Source organism: Ochlerotatus camptorhynchus, unplaced genomic scaffold, assembly GCF_037179485.1.
Source record: "Ochlerotatus camptorhynchus isolate MF236.1 unplaced genomic scaffold, CSIRO-AGI_Acam_v1.1 ptg000035l, whole genome shotgun sequence".
NCBI lineage: Eukaryota > Metazoa > Arthropoda > Insecta > Diptera > Culicidae > Ochlerotatus > Ochlerotatus camptorhynchus.
The window spans coordinates 1,858,294-1,880,343 of record NW_027040526.1 but is presented as its reverse complement, the minus strand read 5'-3'; the positions used below and the strand labels follow the sequence as shown (position 1 = coordinate 1,880,343).

The following is a 22,050-nucleotide window of genomic DNA, read 5'->3' as shown; positions in this document are numbered from 1 at the left end:
TGATTTGATTTTAGTTTACGCAATTGACAAATTTGATATCAAATTTTGTTTTCATTTTGCTGTACATTTGCTCTTCAAAAATATGTTGTTGCGGGTGCTGCCTTAGCATAACATCAAATTGAATACTTGTTTTGTTATCAACAGGAAAAAAATGATATCAAATTAAGTTTTCAGTTTGCTCTCACTGACAGCAGAAATAGTTTTAGGAATAGTAGGAAGATCTTTTTGCTCGAAAGAGCAGTCTATCAACGGCTCCTAACATGTGCCGAAGAAAACAACTTGTTACTCGAGGAACAGTTTGGTTTTCGGAAAGGTCGTTCGACCGTCCACCAGCTGACTCGAGTAACAAACATTCTCAGTCGGAACAAGTCTGTGTCGAAAACATCTGCCATGGCGTTGTTGGACGTTGAAAAAGCGTTCGACAATGTCTGGCATGATGACCTGGTGTTCAAATTACAGCACTACGGTCTTCCAATCTTCCTAGTGAAGATAATTAACAACTATCTATCGAACAGGGCGTTCTGAGTCTCTCTGAATGGCATCACATCGGATGCTTTCAACATCGGTGCTGGGGTTCCACAAGGAAGCATCCTTGGGCCGATTTTATTCAACCTGTTCACCTTCGATATGCCGGCTCTCCCTGATGGTGGATCGTTGTCTCTGTTCGCAGATGACACATCCATCTTCTACAAGGGTAGGGTCATCGGGGCTCTGACTGCCAAACTTCAGAGAGGCCTGAACGTCCTGTCTGAATATTTTGACAGCTGGAAGATCCGTATCAACGCGGCAAAGACCCAGGTCATCATCTTTCCACACTCTAAACCTCCCAGACTTGTTCCGTCGGTGAATAATAAGATCTGTCTGGTGGAATAGTCGAAAGAGGTAGTCTACCTCGGCATAACACTAGACAAAAGTTGACAAAACCAAAACCAAGCGTAACATCTTGATAAGATCACTGTATCCTCTCATCAACAGGAGGTCTACTCTATCCCTGAAAAATAAGCTTGCTGTCTACAAACAAATCATCCTTCCCGTAATCGAGTACGGTATGTCAATCTGGGAGAGTGGCGCCAAATGCCATCACGTCAAACTCCAAAGGATCCAGAACAAGATCCATAGGATGATCCTACCCCCCGCGAACTAGAAATTATGAGATCCACCTCCTGCCTAGAATTCAGACATTAGACGAACGGAGAGTTTTTATCCTGGAAAGGTTCAGAGACACCTGTCTGAGATCAACTCATCAGATCATACGTGATCTAGCACGTTAGGTATATTCGTAGTTAGGTAGGTTATCACTTTTTTTCAATTCAAGCATAACAGACCTCCCAAGGGGTATTCTGTAGACTAGTAGAAAAACGTGAATACGTAAATTAGAATAACAAATTAAACTAAGATGAAGAGCCTGATAGGCTAATCAATTAAAATGTTAAAACAATGTAAAATCATAATTAACAGAAATAAACGTAATTTTACTACTACTAAACTACTTAGAAATTATTACCGACTTCCCGGTTCGGTAAAACTTTGACTCTCTTTCAAAAGCACTGTTTCACTTAATTTTGATTTCGCCTTGTTTAAATAATAGAGTCTCGCCATTGTGGTGAAGTTTTCCATGTTTTGAAGCCTTAAAACTAATAAATTAAAATGGCCGATTTTTACCAAACTGTTCAACTGTTTGGTAAAAATTTTTTAAGTGTATATATCCCTGGCCAAAGACTTACTTAATGATAAGTGTAGTCATAAGATGCTCCAAATTGTTGGGACGGGATTGTGCTACTCGGGAAGGGTGCAATACATCCATGTTTCCATAGGAGCGGCCAAGGATGTTTGAGCTTTACATAAGATACAAGTAGTCAAACGCAGAAGACGTAGGATTGAAGCTTAGAACTGGCTGTTGAGTGGATATTTTTATATGGTAGAAATTACATAAATAAGCTGAACGTTAATTTGACTTGAACTTGTTTTATTTAATAATATGTTGTGATTCAATTATTGTTCGTAGCGATGGTCTATCTGACACGGCTTGACTACACCTATGATCAGTGATTTAACGGTTGTGGGGAATGATTTTTGCTTGCATTGATTAGCATCATTAGCACAATTCCGGAGTGATTTGAGATTTGGGCGTAATTGCATTTGTAAACAAACACGTCAATCACCGATTTCTCGCGAATAACCGGGCGTGATCAGAGATGTTATGCCTCAGAACATCCCGGCGGCGCCGACTGGGATTGAACCCAGGCCTGCTGGGGTGAGAGGTAATCACGCTTACCACTACACCACCGGGGCCGCTAGCTTCCAATAATCAACCACTAGTGTTTGCTTAACACTCAACCTCTACATTCGTTACGAAAAACTGTTTGTGGATAGCCTTTTTTGGCCAATATATGAGCGAAAGAAAAATTGCATCTGTCACATGCGTCAAAATGTGTCTACCTTAACAAAGAAGTTAGGAAGTTGGTTGATCAGTTTTTATCGGGTTTCCTATTAAAAATCAATTATTAATAGTAAAATAGTCTTTAACTGGATAAGCTTCACCATATTACGGTCAATGCAATTTTGTCAAGCTTTTGCAAGTTTATATTAGATATGATATTTGCGTCAAATTAGGCTCATACTGTTCCTAATTATTTTCAGTCCAAAATATAGAATCCACAAGGAAGAAAAATCTTCATAAAATAGACTAGTTGTATGGAAACCGTTGTTTATCATGTTCTAATTATTGAAAGTTGTTTTATTTATTCTGATAGCCGGGTATCACATTCTATCACATTCACTCAAAGGTCGAAAGGAACCTGAATCGGTAAGGACGCTATGTCCCCATCTCAAAATCTCTAAAGGGGAACTGATTCATTTTACTTGACAATCACAGATTTGAAAAAAAATCACATGCTCATGGTTCGTAGCGTTATAATTGTCAAGGCTCTGAGACTTGCAAGGGTTAGAACAGAACAATCTATAGAATCTTGCGGACAAATCCTGGAATTTTTAGTAAAATTTAAAAGTATTCAAAGTGTTGATTTTAAACAAATACTGAGGAGGATTCTCACATAATTTTCGACGGAGAAGTTCTGAGCAGAATTCCAGATTCTAACATGAAGTCCTTAGAAATTGTTAGATACATTTGGAGGGATTTCTGTGGGGAAGAATGCAAGTTCTATATTAAAATCTAAGGAAATTTTAGAAGGTTTCAAAAGGAGATTTGAAAAAAAAACTTGAAGGGAAATTCCGACGTGATTCTGAGGAGATTTGTATGAGGATCGTGAGAAAAATGACAGATGAATTTTAGGAAGAACTTCAAGAGAATTATGATGAGAATTTAACAAGAAACAGAGTTCTAAGAGTGTTCTGGGGATAATTTCAACTCTAGTCCGAAAGATTCCGACAAAATTGATCGCAAAAAAAAATTGCTGATAATTAGAAAGAATTTTTTTGAAATACTCCAAGGGGTTTCTAAATAAAAATTCCGAAAGATTTCTGCTGCTTTGAATAGAGTTAGAAGAAAATTTTGAAAAGAATTTCAAAGGAATCAAAGTCTCCGAATAGGTTCAAGGGAATTCTAAAAGGATTCCAATCAAATTCTTAGAAGGGGTTTCAAGGAAATTGCAAAAATAATTCAACGGTAATTATTACGCGGAGTGTTTTCTGGTTAATTTCAGAAGAATTCCATGATAATTCAGAGCAGAATTTCAAGTTAATACTAGAATTCATATCATGAGCATTTTGAATGACGAAAAATTAAAACCCCAGAAAAAAAATAGTTCAGTTTTACAAATATTTGTTTCCAAAGTCCAGAATCTTAAAAATTTTCTTTTAAGGCCCATGCACTTTACTTCTGAAATTTAAGCGACAAAATCAATTAAATTTTACAAACAATAAGACGGGAAACTGAAGAAAATTATGCAGCAAATAGAGCAAGACATTCATTTGGTAAAGAATCACTCTGTTTTAATGGTTTATGGTATAATGGTTCTCTCGTCGAATTCCCGGGTTTTTCCCGGTTACTTTTCAAAATCACAAATATTTCCCGGTATTCCTGGTTTTCCCGGTTCGCAGGCCACCCTGACATCAATATTTGTGCACAAAGAGTATCAATATTTTACACATTTTAGTGAAAATATCGTGACACAAAATGTGCATTTTTATTCGCACGGCTAGGAATTCTACTCACTCAAGCAAGGAATATTTTGAAGTCATGTTTAAACTGTTGAATTTAACAATTATGATCTGAATTTTTGAGCAAGAGCATGATTGACCGCCCGATGATGCAGCTCCGTTATTGCTAGATCAGCTGTAATTACACAGAGAACCAATAGACGTTGCTTGGGACTAGCAATCATCCACAATGTATAAATGCTGGAGATCTAAAACTAGGTAATAGGTAATATCTGTTTAAACTGTTCAGTGTATACGGAAAATATTAACAATATAATTCCAGTAGAAAATGTCGACGCAATGCTTAATATGCTCACATTCTCCCACCTCATAATTCAGTATCCAAGGTCTAAGCTCAAGATCACATGTACCACAGTATATTTTCAAAAAATTGGTAATCACTGAAGATCCACCATCATAAACCACCACAGAACATCAAAACATGTTTCAGCACGGATAAAAACCTAAATTGTGATCGTAGGCCGATCAAAATCCCTGAAAACCATCGGTATTTATTTCCTAAAGCAAATTTATATCTATCACAACAAATCAGGTTTTCTTATAGAGCATAGATAGTGAAATCAGTATACCAGCGTGGGATTTCAGAAGGAACACTTCGTGTAGCCTAGCCCACAGCGATTTACATATGGTCTTGAAAAGCAGTGTAACTTGTTGAGATTTGTTGTCGACAAGATGTAACGACTGTGAGCAGCCTGAACCCGAACACTAAGGGCTTTCATTAACAATGCAACTAACCAGTTTCACGCAATCATCACTCAAACAACGAACAGGCACACACAACCTCAAACACACCCAACAATGCTACTTATCCTCTACGCTTCATGTATATTACTTCAAGCGTCCGCTCTCGGTCAGCTTCAGATGATCAAGGGCAGGAACCTTGAGCTCTCCAACGATGCCGCCAGCTCCACCACTGCCGCCAACAATGCTATTGCTGGGTCCATCCTCGCTCACACTGCTACTCGTGCTGGTACTTCCGCTCGGCACGGCCGTTTCCAGATTGATGACCGGCGGCGGCACCGGTGATGTAATGGACGCCTGTTTCCCACTGTTATCATTGTCCATAGTAGTGTCCCAGGTACTTTCTTCGCCAGTTTCTGACAAAACGAATCTCTTACTCGGTCGTCTTTTTAGCATACTTCTGGACACTGAGACTAGAACGTAGGCACTAAACAGCAGCAACAGTATGACCACTGAATCTTCACCAGTGCACTCGATGATCTTCAATGGATTCAGCGTTTCTTCTAAGTTATCAAACTGGCACGGGTAGTATGAAGAAATTTCGCGATTTCACGGTTTACTTTTCTTATCGAATGTTTACTTAGGCACTTGGAGTGAAATATATTCGGTCGTAACCATGCACTAATTTTCTTTCTATGGCTCCTTTTCCTGTACAAAAGAAAACAACTTTGTATAATCACTTTCACTCCAATATCAATCGACAACTAAACGGACGCGGGACCGCCACACACGACAGCAAATATAATATTGAAGCTCGATAGATTCACAGCAAAGTGAAACCCCGTACAGTGCAACAACGGCAACAACCATCATCACAGTCATCGATATATCCACTGCCGATGACGGGTATCGTACGATGAGAGAATCAACAGTGCCTGAACAGTCCCTACAACACTGGCCGGTAGTTCCCAACGGAAAATTTGAGCAAAATTTCCTCTCATTCAGCTCCAATACAATGATGAGAAATGGGAATGAATTCGCGAGCGCGAAAGGAGCACATGGCGTGCCAGGGAACGGACACGCGACTATCACTGCTCCACGCGTATAGACGTCCATGTGTGTGTGTGTGTGTGTGTGTGCTCATGGTTATAGTAGCCTCATCGGATGATACGATGGTCCCATCTTGCTTCTGTTCCCCACCCCGCAGGCTGATATCTAAATCAATCGATGCGGAATTCCACAAACCAGTTACTCATCTGGAGGGGGCTCCGAACACAAGTGCTATGTGTGACGCCATCAAACCGGCTCCAGCCCATTTGTGCTGTTGAGACGTCCACCACTTTCGTATGACTATACGTCATACTTAACAGTATACCAGCCAGTCGGTCAGTCTGATAGATTTGAATTGCGGACACGATTATCATAAGAGAGAAAACGTGATAACATAATATTAACATATTGCATAATGAAGTTATTTGCACAGTCAAAAGAAACCGACATCATTTTGTCCATGAAGCCGATGGTGAGAAGTAATACCGTAAACAAACGAAAATTTCGAAACGTTGCAAAAAAATGACTCAGCATTTAGTAGATGTAAATGTAATTTTACGCGCAACAGGTTGCATACCTGGGCCTGTGCAAACATGCTAGAGAAGCGTACTGTATGTATTCAATTATATCAAACATATCCATTGAATCAGGTTTACCCAGATGCCTCCATAAATTTCGTGAACACTGCATCAAGCAGTCAGCCACGCACGTACGTACGTAAACCTACCCGAAAATCGCCTGATTTTTGGGTAGGTGCAAACAAAACAAAACCCATCGATCGAGTAACTGGTTTGTGGAAATGGTGGAATGAGACTTTCTCTCTTGGAGATAATTGGCAAACGGGGGCTTAAGTTTAATTTTTGTGGGTCGTTTCAACGCGAATTTTTTCGTCACACTGTAGGTTTCACGAGAAAATAAAACTAGCTGTTTTGCACTCTTCAATTTACTTCCATCAAAACTGGTTCGCGTAACTACTTTTGGATTCGCTGATTTTAGTAACTTATGTAATTAACTTCACAAGGGGCACCATATTCATGTTCTTCAGTTTGAATAAGTAGTTCACTGTGAAACTAATTCAGGCACTATAGCATGTGATTCAATCACGAAGATTTAACTCAATTCAGCTTTAAATTTGAATGAGTTTAGGACAAGCCATATTATTCAATTGATATCACATCACTTCTTTCACATTTGCTTGCTCCGGCCAAATTGCGCGAAATCTTCGAACACGCAGCGTGTCAAATCACACCAGGAAACCTCTGTTAACTAACCAACAATCACTTAGGGAAACAACACACCGCACAAAGTGTCACTTGTTAAAGAGACAGTGCCATGAATTATGCCAATCGTTTGCACCTCCGAAAATTGCACCACCGAAATCCGCCACGTCTCAAACGCTACTGTCCGCTCGGGCCCGATGGCGACAGCCAATATCCAACAACCTGACTGTGACTTACCTTCGCCTTAGAGCCGCCGCCGTGTGGGGTTTGTAACTTTACGCTCTCTTCGCTCATCGAACTCCCATCAACGAACGAACGACTCAGACGAAGAAACCTGTCGTTTCCATTAGTTTGTGTTCATGCTGTAGACTGAGTTGTTGTAGGGGATTACATATACGCGATCCTCGAAACCACCTGCCTGCGGAACTTGCGGCGCGGTACGGCGTTTGAACGGCGTCATCATGAGCAAAAAGCGACGAGTAAAGAGATGTACAATCATTATGCACGTACGTACGTTGGGCGGTCTCAACAGCGCATGAGGTAATCACGGTTGACTTTGGAAGAGACGCGTATCTACCTAAGGACTCAGCACGGTATATACGGTAATAAGCAAAAAAGGATTGCCCAAACTTCCGAATCAAATTTCTGCTGACTGTTTGTGACGTCAAATTTATGAAAAACTTGAATCATTATTTGGAGGGGCTAGGCGGCAGAGTGGAATAAGTCCATTCTGAACGGTTGCAAGAAACAATCAGGTAAGATCAAGTTAAATAATGGGATTATTGGTGGAACAAGAGCATAATAGAGAGAATGGTTCGATTGAATTTCACTAGACTGCTTCTATCAAAAAGTAGTCTTCAGCGAGCTGTAGTTGTTTCTGTAAGTACACCTAGAATGCATTAAAGGGTGTCCACGATGAAATTGCCACACACAAAATTGATTCGCAAAATTCGAGTTTTCATCCGATTACCATCAAATTTTCAGGGATTGAGAAATAACTATTAAACTTCATTTTACCATTTTACTCGTATTTTATTTACAGTCCATACGCAAATGTCCGCACCTTGGCCTTAACCCCGGCCATAAGATTCTGCACAACCTGTGAATCAACCGTTTTTTGCATGTAAACCCATACTTTCTTCAGTTCCTCGACTGTCTTCACTACCTTAGGTCATTTAAGAAGGTGCTGCTTCATAATCGCCCAGTACTTCTCGATGGGGCGGAGCTCCGGAGTGTTGGGAGGGTTGAACATTTTCGGCACGAAATTGACCTTATTGTCCGCATACCACTTCAGCACGTCCTTGGAGTAGTGGCATGAGGCCAAATCCGGCCAGAAGATTGTTGGAACGTTGTGGGCCTTCAGGAGAGGAAGCAGCCGCTTCTGGAGGCACTCTTTTATGTACACCTGTCCGTTCATCGTGTCCTGGGTCACGAAAGGTGCACTCCGCTTCCCGCATGTGCAGATGGCTTGCCAAAACAGGAATTTCTTCGCAAATTTGGACATCTTCTGAGTGCGGACATGCTCCGGAACGCTGAACTTATCCTTGACCGTGAAAAACAGGTTGCCGGGGATCTGTTTGAAGTCGGCCTTCACATATGTTTCGTCGTCCATGATGCAGCATTCATGTTGAGGTACAACTTCCTGGCACGGGTTTTGGCGGACTTGTTCTGCTTCTCGTCGCGATTAGGGGCCTTTTGTACCTTGAACGTTCGAAGCCCAGCCTTAGTTTTGGCCTTCTGGACAAAACTTCGGCTTAGGTGCAGCTTCTTAGCCACATCCCTAACGGAGGCGTTCGGATTTCGGTTGAAGGCCCCAACTACGCGGTTGTGATTTTTGGTGTTGTACGGAATACTTTTTCCTTCACTTCTGGGCTTCCGATCGGTGGTCAACCGTTCCTCGAACCGCTTAATCACTCGCGACACCGTGGAATTCGCGATTCCCAACGTTTTAGCGAGAGATCCTTGTTCTCGTGATGAATGCGCAAGATTTTATCACGCACGAGCTGTTCTTTCGACTCCATTTCCGCGAGTTTTGATCACAGGATGCACTATGAACTAAATCCACCCAAATTTTCATTAAATTCTACCCAACGGTTAAAAAGTTAGAGCAATTTCATAGTGTGGCAATTTCATCGTGGACACCCTTTATGACGAAAGGCTAGGACGAAGTGAACAAAAAGTCAAATCTGGACGAACAATTCAAAAAGTCCTATCGGCTTTGATCGATTCTCTTTATCGACTTTTTCTTGCGTTAATAACTCAGCTGCTTAAACATTCCCTGTTAACTTTGATGTTCTGGATGCTAGATGAGAACCTCCTTTATCAAACTGTGTTGCAAAAATAGCGTGAAATCTGTTTGTATAGCCATGGTTATGAGCATGAGCATAATTGACCGACCGCAGATGCATCTCCGTTATTGCCAGATCAACTGTAATTGGGTCCCTTAGGGGTATTGAGGTAATTGTATATTTGTAATCTGCATTTCAAATTGAACCGAAATCCATTAAATTTTGGAGCGCTGGAACTATTTTAAATAAGTGTGATTACATTAACAAAAATCCCAATCTTAGCGCCTTTCGGTGATACTTTGTATGGGAGCGAGCAGTCAGTTTATTAATTTCATGACAAACAGTGAAGTGGTTATTCTGTTTTAAATATTGATTTAAAAATTGAGATGGAAGTAAATGGCATCGAAACAAAAATATCGTTGTGCTCCGAATGATGCATAGTAGCCGGTATATTTTTTTTTCAAAAATAAAAGAACCCAATTACACAGATAACCAACAGATGATGCTTGGGACTAGCAATCGTTCTGAATGTGTAAAACTGGTTATCTAAAATTAGACAATACCAGCGCCGGCCGCGTCCGAATTCAGGATTGGGTAGGAATGTGTTGACGTGGTACTCGCTTTGTTGAAAGCCGAATAGTCCTCTGCACTTTCTGTTTGTATAATTATTGTTATCAAAAACGAAAGTCGATTAAGAGAATCGATCAAAGTAGATAGGACCTTCTGAAATGTTCCTCGAGAAATGACCTCACATTTTTGGTGAAATCGATTGATCTGTTTGGATCAAAATAGGTGGTTCAGCAAAATGTCGTGAGGTCAATCCGAGGCATGTCCACTTGAAAAATTGTAACCTTTATAAATTGCCAATAAAGTTTACGAAATGCGATTGAGCTGCACTATTGAACAATTTTGAGTCAGAGGCAAGATGGCCACTAGAGTGGTTCAAAATATTGATTTTGCTCCACTAAGCTTAATCGATTTCAAATCAGGTCCTGGTAATTCTCCCAAAATTTGAGCTAATTTGGATGCGAACTCATACTGCACTGGCCCTTTGAAGATTTTATGGGAATTACTATGGAAAAAGTGAACTTTTTGTTCTCATCGTTCTAGCCCTTCACTGTAATAATCTGAGGAAAAGTTTGCCATATGTACTAATGTGAAATTGTATCAGCTACAACTTTGCTGCAGATTCATTTTTTGATTAGACTTCAAGGTAATTCAAGAACAACATGAGAAAAGGGCATACAAGCTTTTTGTAAACAAACCTTCTTATGCCTTTTTCTCGCCACCCATATGACACCAACGCAAACCTTTAACAACACCGGGTAGGGGAAACTTTCCCCTTTCCGACGATATTGCTGGTTTGGGTGGGCGACCCTCGGTTGGCGAGAAAAGGGCCTACAAAGGTTTGTTTACAAAAATCTTGTATGCCCTTTTCACATGTGGCTCTTGAATTGGTTATAAATTGATTTCGAAGCCGATACCTTTCTGATATGGTTAATCGATTGCTTGACTGTCGCCTGGATTGTTTGCCAATGTTGCCTGCTGAACAATTGATGGAGCATGTCAGAAGACTTCCCAATTAATTAATAACTAATCAAATCCGTTCAATCCAATTGCGATCTTCAGCATATTTGAAGCTGAGAAAATTTCACATTAGTACAGAGAGCAAACTTTCCGCAGATTATTACAGTGAAGGGCTAGAACGATGAGAACAAAAAGTTAAATTTTCCCATAGTAATTCCCATATAAACTTTAATGGGCCAGTGCAATATGAGTTCGCATCCAAAGGAGTTCAGATTATGGGAAAATTACCAGGACCTGATTTGAAATAGAGGTGGGCAGAACAGCTCATCTGGCTGAGTGGATAAAACCCATCCAGCTCACTAAAGCTAAAGGGAGTCGATTCTTTTGAACAGATCTTCAGCTCACATTGGAATTTTAGAAATTATGACACAAATTCAAAATCGGAAAATTAATTAGTGGTTTTAGTGCTTAAAACTGCATAAAATCGTAAAAGTAGTCTAAACCAATAAATGCGTACCTTACAACATGGCTTTACTTTTCAATGGAAAACGCTACTAACACAACAACTGATCAACCATCGCGTAAACCAAAATGCGCGCAAAATGTGCCAACAACATAGCAGTAAAACAAAACAAAATGTATGCGAGAGAGTTACACCTATGTCACTCGCGATGATATGATTGACATCGTGGCGCACGCCTTTTCTCAAGCTATGCAATCCAGTCTACATTCAAATTTTATTTCTGATGTTAATTCTCCAGCATAATTTCTCTCACTATTCTCGGCATCAGCTCAGATCCGGATCCAATCGTGAAGAATCGAGAGAGAAAAAAAGATCCGAAGAGCTGGACGGGTCCGAGAGTTCTAGACTAACATTTGAAAAGGGCGTAATTCCAAAATTACCATATCGAGAAAATCGCTTCTGAATTTTGATGACCTAAAAATTAATCCTATTTCACGACTTTCCATTTTCTGGATGATTTTATAAGCTTGACATATAGTTAATAGTGTAATCTATCATCATGCATCACTAAAAACTCAAAAAAAGTTTTCTTTGTCGTGAAATCGAGAAGAAAACATCATACAAAATATCAGAAAATTTCATACATGTTGTTACCCCCCGGATCCCCCTTTGAACTGCCAACACTGGTGATACGCCGTGGAAGTACACCCTCGGGATATTTTGTTTGTTGTTCCGCCTTGGTTCTTCGTTCGCAAATTTTGTGAGAGTGGAATTACGCCCGGAGATTTTTCGGTCTTCTTTTTGTTCGTTGTTTACACGTGAACTATCAATCGGATGCATTTCAAATGAATCGGGCGTGACTAGATACTACAGACTCAATACGTTTGGCATATTAAAACGATATAATTCGTAGTTCTGGTGCAAGGTGTAACAACCAGATGCATCATAGAGTTGAAAGTTGGAAATACGCCATGTAAGAAGAAACGTTTTTGATGATTTGAAGTGATATTTTCTTCTACATTTTCGTGTTTATCGAGTAGTTTGTGAACTATTCTCTCTATATGTGGCAAAATATGGTTTGTTTACATTTTGGCTCTTACGCCCCTTTCAAATGTTAGTCTAGAGTTGTCATCCTAAACAGCTCCCAGTGAATCATTCGATTCGATGATTCGGATCCGGAGCTGAACTGATAAGCTGGAGATCTGCATTTCGCTTTTCGGTTATTTGCTTTTGTGCGGATCTTCCGCTCCCCAGAGAATGATGGGAGGAGAGGTGAGAGCACATATGCTCGAGGAATAACATCAGCAATAAGAGCCGGGTACATAAATAAATTGGATACTACCAGTAGAAAATTAAGATCGTTTAGCACATGTACATATTTCTCTCTCTCTCTCTCCTATCAGACGCTTGGAAGTTTGCTTTAACCGTTGGTGCTGTCGATCAGTAGGCACATGTTGTATTACGCGCGCATCTTGGTTTACGCGGTGACTGTTCAATGCGTAAGTGGAATAATGAGTCCTTTTTTGAAAAGTTCCGCTATGAGTGATGGATTGAATGGTTTAGACTTGTGATATCAGTGAGCTGATGAGCTGCGGTTCCTAAAAAATGAACCGCGGATCATCAGCTCACTTTAGAGAGTCGGGTCTATAGAACATCTCGGGAGCGGATCGCTCATCTCTAATTTGAAATCGATTAAGCTTGGTGGAGCAATATCGACATTTTGAACCACTTCAATGGCCACCCTAACGAAACTCGTATAAAATTGCACTATTTTGACTAGAAAATAATTCTTCCTATAATTCTGCAGAAGCTTCAAGGGTTGGTCCATTATTCTATGCTTGAAGAACAATTATACAAAATCAGTTTTGGAAACGGAAAACGGTTCCCTTAAAGCTGGGCCCATCGCTTATCAACAGCCAGGGGGAAGTTGTCAATTTTAGTCGTTAGTCCACGAACGATGTGGTAGTTAAATGTTTACTAAAAGCTTATGTTCTAAGATTTTGGTAAATTTTTAAGTGTCTGTTGTGCCCATTTTAGAAAAGTTAGCATTTTTGAAAAACATAAATTTAAAAAAAAAATATTTTTTTTTTATATTAAACATATTAAAAGTTTCCTTTTTAATTTTTGGACAAAAAATTGTGATTTTTTTCAGCAAGTAGGTTTATACATTTTTTTTTAATTGAAAAAGCAATCCTAGAACTTTGTCTCAGATGTCGTTTCAGTTGGATGAGCCGTTTTCATGCTATGATTTATTGAAAAATATTTAAAAAGCCATTTTGGAAGATTAGGCGCGAATCAAAATGGCCAAATTCCAGCCAAACTTGGTTCAATGCCCCTAGGGAACAATTATGCCGAATTTCATAGTATTTTTTTTCTTATTGTATTAAGCTGGAGCTGCGTTGACAGCTTAGTTTTCAAAACTTGACCCATGTGAGTAAATTTTGCTTCTATCTTTCGACAAAGACAGAAGGACTAGTCTTGGCAGTTTGAACACTGGTTCTAGTTTATTGTTTCATGATAGTTTTGGAAAAAAAATGCTGTGACGTGAGTGTTTGAGATCAACCCTAGACAACATCAAGAGGAATTCATCTGAAAAACAACGTCCGAGTTTAAGACAAGATATAACTTCGACAGAAAGCATATGGATCGGAAACGCCACGCCGTGCCGCTGCCGGTCAGGACTCGCACAACTGTATGTTCGGCGAAGTGGACCGCCCGTACACACCGGCCACGAACCACATGAAGAGCAATCTGCCCATCGGAAGCGACGCTACGGATTCGGGAAAACCCAACGGCCACAGCAATGGCTCCAACAAGACATCATCGTCGAATGGACATCATCAGAATGGAAACGGAGTCGCTCATAGCAACGGCCATAGCAGCAATGGGAGCAACGGTAACGCTGCCAATGGACACATCATCAGCGCCATCCCAGAATGGATCATCTCACAGCATTCCGGGTGGTGAGCGAACACGATGAAGACGAAGAAGATGGTTTTATCACAGAGCTCCGTCTCGGAACGAGTGTATTGTTGATGGACCTGGTCTACGATTCAAAATTGGTTTCTGTGATGATGAGTATCTTCATCGAAATGTAAGTATTATTGGCAATAATCATAACAATCACCTCGTATATCCGGAGATCGTCGAGATTGGGGCGTGGTTGCTTTTGTAAACAAGCACTTCATTTGACGATTTCTGGCGAATTAAAGCTCAATCTCAAAAACTAACAACACAAACAGGTATATGAATGGTTCCTCCATCATTTGGTATAGTTTGTTCACGAGATTGTTCTTTTATTCGCGAGAAGTCAGCGATTGACATGTTTGTTTACAAAAGCAATTGCGCCCAAATCTTAAAGTTCTCCGGATATACATTGAAATACAAATATAAAAGTCCCCTCCGGTCCAACGGAATGCCAACTCCCTGTTGATAACATTTCGTGGATAAAGGGCGGGCTCTTCTCCCCACTCATTGGGGCATCTACCTGTTTGGGGACTTATCTTTTTGACCAATTGGCTTATCAAGTTGCTGGAAGGAGATTCTTTACTGTTCCGTAGATGCGTATAGACGTCTTTGCCTATCGATCTACCCAATCTGATTTTGCCCCTTCATACAGCGACATGTTGAGGACAATCAGAAGTTACTAAGCTTGATCAAGACAAACAGAGAAGAGAGCCCACTGCTGTCGGACTTAGTTTACGCGCTGCAATAGGTGGTAAACCACTATCAACATCTATCTATCAAAATGCTGTGACATGAGTGCGTATTAACGAGACAAAAGATACATCCGCGTAGTAATCCGATTGAATTAGTATTGAATTGTGAATCCCGTAAGCTACGTAGACCACGTTAAATCCGACAGTGGCGAAAAGTTAAAATTGCGCCTTACAAAATAGAATAAACGTATTAAAGATTCAAAGAATACGTCCGCATAGTACTCCAATTGAATCAGTAAATCTGTTTAAGTATAAAATGTCTAAACTAAGTGAGTTCTTATCCTTTTCCCTTTGCCCTTTTCCTTTTCCTTTCCCTCTTCTCTTTTCAGAAAGCGAGTAATGGCGCTATAACCATAAGTCATAAAAGACTAGGACAATAGTTAGTGCTCATGCCCCAACCGTCAGAAGAAAATGGAGCATCACTTAACCTTTCTAGCTTTGATGCTTCCAACGACCAACCAATCATATAATTACCAAAATCGGAACGTACGGTACGAGGTGTCCACGTTTCATCCATTTATTGGATTCTGAAGCATCGTGTTTAAAAAAAATCAAATCAAAATCAGATTGACCGCCCACGGTTGCTGCTCTGTTATTACCAGATCAGCTGCAATTACACAGAGAACCAACAGATGATGTTTGGGACTAACATTCATCCTCAATGTGTAAGAACTGGAGATCTAATATTTAGCAATACCAGCGCCGGCCGTGTCCGAATGCAGGTCAACTAGGGAATGGGAAGGAATGTGTTGACGTGGTACTCGCTGTGAAGGAAACCGAGAAATCCTCTGCGCTTCCACGAGAAATCACTGGGATGTTGGATGTGGGGGAAAGGTTGCAAGCACACGCATGGATCGTTTTTTTGGTAGAGCGATTATAATACACAAACACACACACACACGCGCCCGCACTCATCCAATTTCTATTTTTAGATCAGGACCCACACTGTGGTAAGTAGTGATGCGATCGGTGTTAAAGAAGAATTTGTTTTCATTAAAATCTAGTGGGTATAGAATAAGGCAAAGTAAAAAATTGCAAGGAAGGGGACGGGCCTGGGGATTGAACTCCCGACCTTCTGCTCAGTAAGCAGAAACGGTAACCACTGAGCTACCGAGCCTCGTCACTGAAGCATCGTGTTTAAATATTTGATTTAAACAGGCCCGATGTTTTCTGAATCACCTTGCATCTTAAATGCTGCCAAAATAAAATGCTGCCAAAATCACCAAAATAAATGTGATAGTCTATGTTCGCAAGTTGATTAATTTTGGTTTCCTCCCTAAATATTCTTCTACTATAGAGATTCTAAGATTTCGCGTCCGTACCGACCAAATTAAAAAAAAAAACTACATAAGCCCAGAACGCGTTTGGTAAGCTCTATCGAATTGCGCATTACTAAAGCTCCGTAGGTTGCGTTGAGTCCCGACAGCCTTGAAAAGTTCAAAATGCACTTGATCAAATAGAATTAAAACAAACAAATCAGTGGAAGACTATCTACTAAAGAAGCCACCTCAAAATTTAAATTGAACCAATATGTGAATATAGAATCACAGCAAGATTAACTTTCCTCCCCAAATTATTCAGCCTATACTCTTGATCAGTTTCGAAGAGCAGGGCCGCTTCCACTGCCATAAAAAATTGTTCCTTGGAACTATGAACCCACTAGAACCGGAAATGGCAATTAGTACCAGTAAGCCACAAGAAAAGTCTGTAAACAACGTGCCCGACATACAAAATTTTCTTAATTAGGATGATGAATTTGTCGAGTTCGAAAATCTTTAAAACTGCTCCAAGCTCGAGATGTTGCTATGTCTGAAATCTTTCAAAGCCTGTGATTTAGATTTTTTTAAATCAAGGATCTTGATTTAAACAGTTTGTTTTACTCTGGGCCTTGAATTGTTTAGCCATATTCCAAGGTCTTAATTAAGCTGTTTCCAATGTCCGAGAATCGATCGATTTAAAATGAGTCCCTCGACTTAAATTTTGGCTTAGGATTTGGAAACTGAGTATTTTTTATTTTTCTATGCCCGGATTTTGTTTTCTTCAACTCTGGGATCTCGATTTGATATTTTAAGGTTTTTTTCAAAACCTCAGGATATCAAAAGTCGCATTATAAATGTCTTAGTTTAGAATCTTGAAAATATAACCACTGTAATCATGATATTTTTTCGAAGTCCGGGATCATACAAAAAAAAATAGAAATTCAGGATATTAAGCTTTCTTCTTAATTTGGGGTATTGAATCGTTTAACAAGTTCAAAAATCTTTAAAATTGCTCCAAGCTCGAGTTGTTGCTATGTTTGAAATCTTTCAAAGCCAGTGATTTTGTAAATTTGTTAGAACCGTGATCATGAGTACAAAACCTGCATGGCTCAGACATCATAACGAATTCATAAGTTATATTTTCGTAATATTTATAATATGTTAGTGTAGAAAAAGAAACATTATTTATAATAAACTTGTAAATCCTTAAAAAAATAAATAAAAATACAACATATAATTTAACTGACCGTGTGGCTTATTGATTTCTACCAGTTCTCCTAGCAAATTCCCACTGGCCATCCTGTGAGTAACTATTGAAAAACAATTTACATTGATTTTAAACAAAAAGTTGTTTTGATTGATTCGATAATTTAGGCTGTAAGGAACATCTTTTGTTTTAGCACTTTTATTTATTTTTTCAAAAATACATTTTTGCATCTCAAAGCAACGAAAAACTTTCTGGGTAGTAAAGGGTTAAGGTTTGACTTCATACGACAGTTTTTTACTTTTTAACTTTCGACAAATTTTAATAATTGCAAACCTAATTATCTCATCGCGTCCCTTCCCGTCATCGCAAATCACAATATCCGGAAAGTGATATAAAAGTATTACATCAGGGATCAGGGCTCTAATAGCGTCATCAGTCTTTTGATTTTATGCACCGAAAATCCCATCCCCAACACAAAGCTTTATACTGCCGCTCTTCGCATGTCCGTCCCACAGCGAAAATCAGCAAACCGAGAAAATCGCGTTTTAAGATTGCTTAGTACCATTGCTTCTATGTGATGGGACAACCAATTTGACTGTCTTTCCAAAGTTTTTAAGTTCATTCAGTATTATGAAAATATGGGTGATTAGCTACCATTTGCATTGAAAAACTCAGTTTTGACTATGGGACCGACATGCGAAGAGCGGCAGTATAGGAATTGAAAAAATAAAATCAATTTTGTAAAAAATTGACTTATACCTCTATGTCATTCACAGTTTCATTTATGTTTATACCCGTAACATTTAAAACCGGTTCATACATCTATTATAATGGTTTTTTTTTCACTCAACGAAGCCAGCTTATTTCGGCAATTACATCGTTAATTTAATTGATGATTGACCGACAAGATGACAATACATTTTGATTATTATTTATCGTGTGTTGCTATTTTTAGGAGAACCAACTGCTTCATCTTCTGCGGCTGGGGCCTTCAACTTTGCGTTGTTTGAGCATTTCCACAGTTCTAAACCTGTACAATTATTGCATTCGTATATTGCGTGGATTTGAAACATAAAATAAACAAGAATAGCCGAATTTGGTATGCCACCTCCCCAAACTTCAAAGCAGACCAAGATCCTTAGGACGCTCTTAAACAGTCCTCCACGGACTCTTTCCACGGACTCTTTCCACCTGACTGGTCATCATGCAGCGGATGAGCAGAGAACGTTCATCCTGGAAAGGTTCAGAGACACCTGCCAGATCAACAGATCCTTACACGGCTGTTCAATCTCAATCAGCGATTGGAAACATACGTTTTTAGAAATTTCTCTTTCATCTGAGTAGAAGTTACTCTCCCTCCCTCTGAGTAAGATTGAACGACCGTGTAGGGATGTAGCACGTTAACATAGGTTAACATAGGTCAATTTGGTGCCAACATTTCATTAGGGACAAACTGCTTTTATAAACAATGACATCAAACGCCGATTTCTCGCAAATTAAAGCGCGATCCTGCAAATTAACAATGCCAACTGCTGGAGGAATCAGTTCTTTACCAGATGGTGTCGTTACTGTGCACGTGTGAGCTTTTATTCGCCGGAAATCGATAGCCAATGTTTGCGAAAGCATTTTTGCCCTTTTGAAATGTTGACACCGAATTATAGTTTTTTTTTAATTCAAATTAAATAGGCCTCCAAGGGGGCATTGGTTAGGTTAGGTTCCCAAGAAACAATTCAGTAACCATTTGGCATCCACTCTGATTTATAATGGTTTTATAACAACAATGAACAATCCATTTAGTTTAAATACTGCATTTCAAAGTGTAAAACATTCCTGCTAGGTAATTCAGCTTTTTGCTGTTTTAAAAACCTTTTATAGTCTGGCAAGAAAGTCAAAAACTTTCTTGTTTTAAAAATAAATTTAAAACAGTTCTCAATCCCTAAAACTGTTCTATAATTCAAGCATAAACGTCATTTGCAATTGTTTATTGACGTCTTGATAAAATACTTTATAAACATGTTCTATAATTATAAAAGCAACCATAAAACCATTAGGTTTTGCATTAGAGCAAAATGGATTTATTGTTGCTGTTTAGGCTTTTTAAAGTGCCTCATAACCTCTCCAATTACTCTGTTTACAAATTGAGCTTAAAAGATGGTTCCTCATAGTTAATAAAAGCCAAATTTATGACAAGGAAATCTCGAAGGATAGACGATTTCAGCAAAATTTACTTCTTTAGAAGAACTAGCACATCATCAACGACTGACCATCTGGTGGAGAAGAGTAAAGTGAGCGTGGGAAGTTAAAAACATACCAGCCTTCTCCAGATCTTGCGAATAGATGACAACCGACAGCAAACCACTGAATCTGTTAGTTAGCGGAGATTAGCTGGTTTCCGATCCATAGCAGCGATTTTATTCGGCGAAAGAATCCACTCTTCGAAAATTCCATTCAAGCGTACATCCCTGCATCGTTGGATGGTGCACTTCTGAAACCATCCGGAAGAATGCGCTTCCAGCTGTTTGAAATGCGAAATGTTGTAAAACAGTATCGCAAACTATCTGAGTAACTGCTCACAAACCATCGGGAGAAAACCGCCTGGCAGATGGATCGCACAGCGTAACTATCGAAAGATAAACAAACTTTGACGTTTAACTTTTTGCAGGCAACTTTGCCTCCACAAATGCTGCCATAAATCTGAACGGGTTAGGATCAAGCAACATGGCTTTAGATAAATACAATTTAACCTGCAAGTTTTCTTCATAAAAGCCACTTTAAAACCTTATGAATTTCTTTAAATTTGTCGAACCTCTTAACGGAATCCCTTTATGAAGAGCTTTGAGTGGGTCGGTTTATTTCCTTTAAATTCCGTTATAATTGCTTATCTTTTGACGGATACGCGTATTTCGTCTACTACTTGCAGACATAAGGGGAAGCAGACCGCTCCGAAAAAAAAAATTACGTTTTGATTTTTCTAAAAATATTGAAAAAAAGTATCAAAAATCTAAAAAAATCACATTTTTTCTAATTTTTTAAAGAAAATTCACGTGCAAAAACATGTTTTATAAGTCATTATGGCATAAAGTTGGACTCAAAAAACCACAAAACATCAACTTTTCGGTTTTTCTGAGAGTCCAATTTTTTTTCATGATGGGATAGAAAAAAATTTTTTGCATGTAATTTTTGACAAAAATCTAAGGAAGAAACTGATTTTCTTGGATTTTTGATAATTTTTCCCAATATTTTTAGAAAAATAAAAACGTACCGAAAATATTTTTTTATTTTTGGGCCGGTGAGCTTCCCCTTAATCAGTGCCAAGTACTCAACACCACTTGGAACTAACAAAGATCGTCACTTATGAATTTGTTAAGGATTTTTTGAAAGCAAAATAACTTTTTCACAAATGACCCATGCAAATCAACTTTTATGCCACCGCTATGATACAATTAGTTTGCTTGTTTCGATTTTCAATCTATATTTCCTTGGATATAACTATATTTTGGAAAATTTAGCCATGAGCAAACATTTAAATGCGAAAATCATTAAAAAAAATCTCGGCCAAGCTCGATCGATTTTTTTTTTTTAATGTAAAATAATTAGTCGAATCGAAGTTTTGCGAGGGTGGAATAATTTTTTTCGATATTTTCACGTACATTTCACATAACATTTAATAAGGCACATAAAACTAGGCCACTTAAAGAGAACTATTGTAATAAATTTGGATATTCAATAAGGTTTTTATATCATCAGTTTCTATTTTAATTATTTTGATCATAAATCCTTTTCTATATTGATTGATGCTTTCGTAGTGGATTTAGCAAGCGGCTAGAGGAAATGGCTTGGAAAGGGTTTTTAGTGTTGCTAAATAGTTTTTATTGTAGCTTTCAAATGGTTCTCAATGCGTTCGTTATACAACCTTTTGCAGTAAATCAATCTTGAAGAGCTTCGAGAATACACCCTTCAGAACCTTCTCCAGGGTGGGCCAATTATTCATATTTTTGTCTTAATGAGGTTTTGGTGGATGTATTAATGACAAAATAGCCTTGACCAAGGTTTTATGATTGTTGTTTTATAGTTGCTTTGTAGTATTTCATAAAACCTGAAATGTTACTTGGGTTATCTTTATTAAAGAGACTTCAAGCCATAGGGTGATCATCTCTTCAAGGGGCAATAATGTAAACTTGTGCAAAACGGAAACTTGAAACTAAATTTTTCTAGATAGAGCTGAAATTAGGGCCTAACAGCTTTTGTAAACAATGACTTCTCTCGATGATTTCTCGAAAGACATGACTCTCCCTGTCAAATCAACATTACCATCGAATAGGGGAAGATTTCCTCTACCCGATGGATATGTTGGTTTGTGTAGGCGTGCCTTGAGTTGCTAGAAATCAATGTGAGAATTCATTGTTTACAAAAGCTGTTACGCCCTGATTCCAGCTCTATCTAGATTTACCTATTTA

At 38.9% G+C, this 22,050-nt stretch overlaps 2 protein-coding genes across 4 annotated transcripts in view; one reads left to right on the top strand and one right to left on the bottom strand.

Annotated features, from left to right (window-relative positions):
• Cdc6 (Cell division cycle 6) overlaps window positions 1-22,050 on the top strand; it is a 324,753-nt gene that overhangs the window by 28,893 nt on the left and 273,810 nt on the right. The gene's annotated exons all lie outside the window — the stretch shown is intronic.
• Window positions 1-22,050, bottom strand: part of ACC (acetyl-CoA carboxylase) — a 63,142-nt gene that overhangs the window by 23,494 nt on the left and 17,598 nt on the right. The window contains exon 1 of one of the 3 annotated variants that reach the window (XM_065231872.1): window positions 5,012-5,667. The exons of the other annotated variants lie outside the window; for them this stretch is intronic. Within the exon in view, the coding sequence (XP_065087944.1) occupies window positions 5,012-5,316 (305 nt within the window). The 5' untranslated portion in view covers window positions 5,317-5,667. Of the gene's footprint in view, window positions 1-5,011; window positions 5,668-22,050 lie in introns of those variants that run through there. 3 annotated transcript variants of the gene reach the window in all.